Below are 2,234 nucleotides of genomic sequence, written 5' to 3'. Positions count from 1 at the left end.
CAAAGCTTCCCTCCCCCTAATCCCGCAAGTACCACCATGGCTGCCATGCCGAGGCTCCACCTTCCTTCCGGATCGTAAGGCCGAGCTCGGGCTCTCATCCGTAGCTGCTCGCTTGCTTGGAGTCATAGTAGGTTGGTGCGGAGTACAAGGACCATGAGCAACTCGTCGTGGGCGGCGCCGGCGGGGTCGTCGGCGCTGGAGACGGTGGAGACCAAGATCAGCCCCAGCATCCTCTTCATCGTCGCCGTGCTGGCCATCGTCTTCTTCGTCTGCGGCCTGCTGCACCTGCTCGCGCGCCACCTGCTGCGGCTGCGCCGCCGCCGCCGGGCCGCCCGCGACGACGCCGAGAGCGTCACCGCCTTCCAGGGCCAGCTGCAGCAACTCTTCCACCTCCACGACGCCGGCGTCGACCAGGCCTTCATCGACGCCCTCCCCGTCTTCCTCTACCGCAACGTCGTCGTCGGCGGGGACGGAGAGGGCGGCAAGGACCCGTTCGACTGCGCCGTGTGCCTGTGCGAGTTCGCGCCTGACGACCAGCTCCGGCTGCTCCCCAAGTGCAGCCACGCGTTCCACCTCGAGTGCATCGACACCTGGCTGCTCTCGCACTCCACCTGCCCGCTCTGCCGCCGCAGCCTCCTCGCCGCCGGCGACCTCGAACCCACCTGCAGCCCGGTGCTCATGGTGCTCGACTCCGCCGACAGCTCCCGCGACCTGGCCGCCTCGGCCAGGCGCGCCGACGCCGAGCCGAGCGGCGCGGCCGTGCGCGTCCCGGGGCGCGACGGGGCCGAGGAGGTGGTCGAGGTGAAGCTGGGCAAGTTCATGTGCGTGGATGGCAACGCCTTTGCCGTCGCCGACGCCAGCGGAGCGGACGGAGCGGGCACCAGCAGCAACGCCAATGCCGACGCCGACGCAGGGCTCGGGCAGAGGCGGTGCCACTCCATGGGCTCCTACGAGTACGTCATGGAGGAGCAGGCGTCGCTCCGCGTGGCCATCGCCAAGCCGCCGCCCAAGAAGAAGCGGCCGGCGTTCTCCCGGGCGCGCCGCGGCGGGGGCGCCATGTCGGAGTGCGAGTTCGGCGCGTCCAAGCGCCGCGGGGAATCCTCCTCGCTCCGCTACCCGGTGATCCCCGCCACGACAGCGCGGAAGCAGCAGCCTCCCCCCGGCCTGCCCGCCGCGGCGAAGCTCGCCAAGGACAGCTTCTCCGAGTCCAAGATCTGGATGGTGCCGCCGGCGTCGTCCCGGAAAGGGGACCCCTACGCGGGCGGGCGGCGCACGGTGTCGTTCCGGTGGCCGATGCGGAGCGGCAAGGAGGGCGAGGAGGAAGGAGGGGGCGAGCGGAAGAGCGGGAGCGAGGCAGACTGGGGCGACGTGGAGACGGGCAGCGGCGGCGGCAACAGCGTGGTGTCGTCGCTCGCGGAGGAGCGGCCGTCGTTCGCGCGCCGCACCCTGCTCTGGGTCGTCGGCGGCCGGCAGCAATCCAACCGGGTCGGAGACTGCTCGTGACCACCATCACCATTGTCGATCAAATCAAACCCCAACAGAAGAGAAAAAGGAAACAGATTCTTTCTTTTGTTCAGTTAGTCATAAGGATTTCGTCTTCTTTCTCCGTCCTTGTAGATCGCCATTGATTGCAAATTCGCAGCGGCGAGAAACCTGTAAATCCCACGAGATCGCTCTCACATCAGCTCGATCAGCAGCCACTCATTTGACAGTTGCTGTGGAGTTTTCAACCGATCGAGAACCACCGACGAACACCCGGCGACTTTTGCATGGGAGCGGCAGATCGGAGCTGCATGCATCATCAATCATGGATTCTTTCCGGTGAAGAGCGATCGCCAATCAATCATGGCGATGCGGAGGCGGGCCAAGGGAGGCGCTGCGCAGTTGGAAAGCGGGATTTGTTTGGTCTGTCGGCGCGTGATCGCACATGTGAGCAAGTGCCACCACAGTCCTCTCCTCCGTCGGTCGGTAGCTTCCGGGAATTCGGCGGCGTCGCTTTCGCTCCTCCGAGGCCAACCACGCGCGCATATGCTGTCCAGTTCGGCAACGCATCTGATCTGAATCTCTTGGCCCCGGCTGTGAAACGATGCAGATCAACGCGGATTTTTCTCCCGTCATCACCTCCAGGAAGACCCAGGAGCTTGCTGGCTGTGGCACTGAACGACGGAACCGGGCCAGAGCTGAACCAGAGGAGCTCTTGCTTGCAGTTTTGGACTGGTGTTCATGTCACCAAA

General features: G+C 65.6%; 1 protein-coding gene across 1 annotated transcript; it reads left to right on the top strand.

The window, feature by feature from the left end:
* Window positions 1–1,618, top strand: LOC119318262 (RING-H2 finger protein ATL13-like). Its single transcript, XM_037592790.1, has one exon. The coding sequence runs from the start codon at window positions 154–156 to the stop codon at window positions 1,501–1,503; it is 1,350 nt and encodes a 449-aa protein (XP_037448687.1). The 5' UTR covers window positions 1–153; the 3' UTR covers window positions 1,504–1,618.
* Window positions 1,619–2,234: the final 616 nt, after the last annotated feature.

The sequence above is a fragment of the Triticum dicoccoides genome, chromosome 6A (genome assembly GCF_002162155.2).
Source record: "Triticum dicoccoides isolate Atlit2015 ecotype Zavitan chromosome 6A, WEW_v2.0, whole genome shotgun sequence".
Lineage (NCBI taxonomy): Eukaryota > Viridiplantae > Streptophyta > Magnoliopsida > Poales > Poaceae > Triticum > Triticum dicoccoides.
Note: the sequence above shows the minus strand (reverse complement) of the source record. Positions and strands in the feature narration are given on the sequence as shown.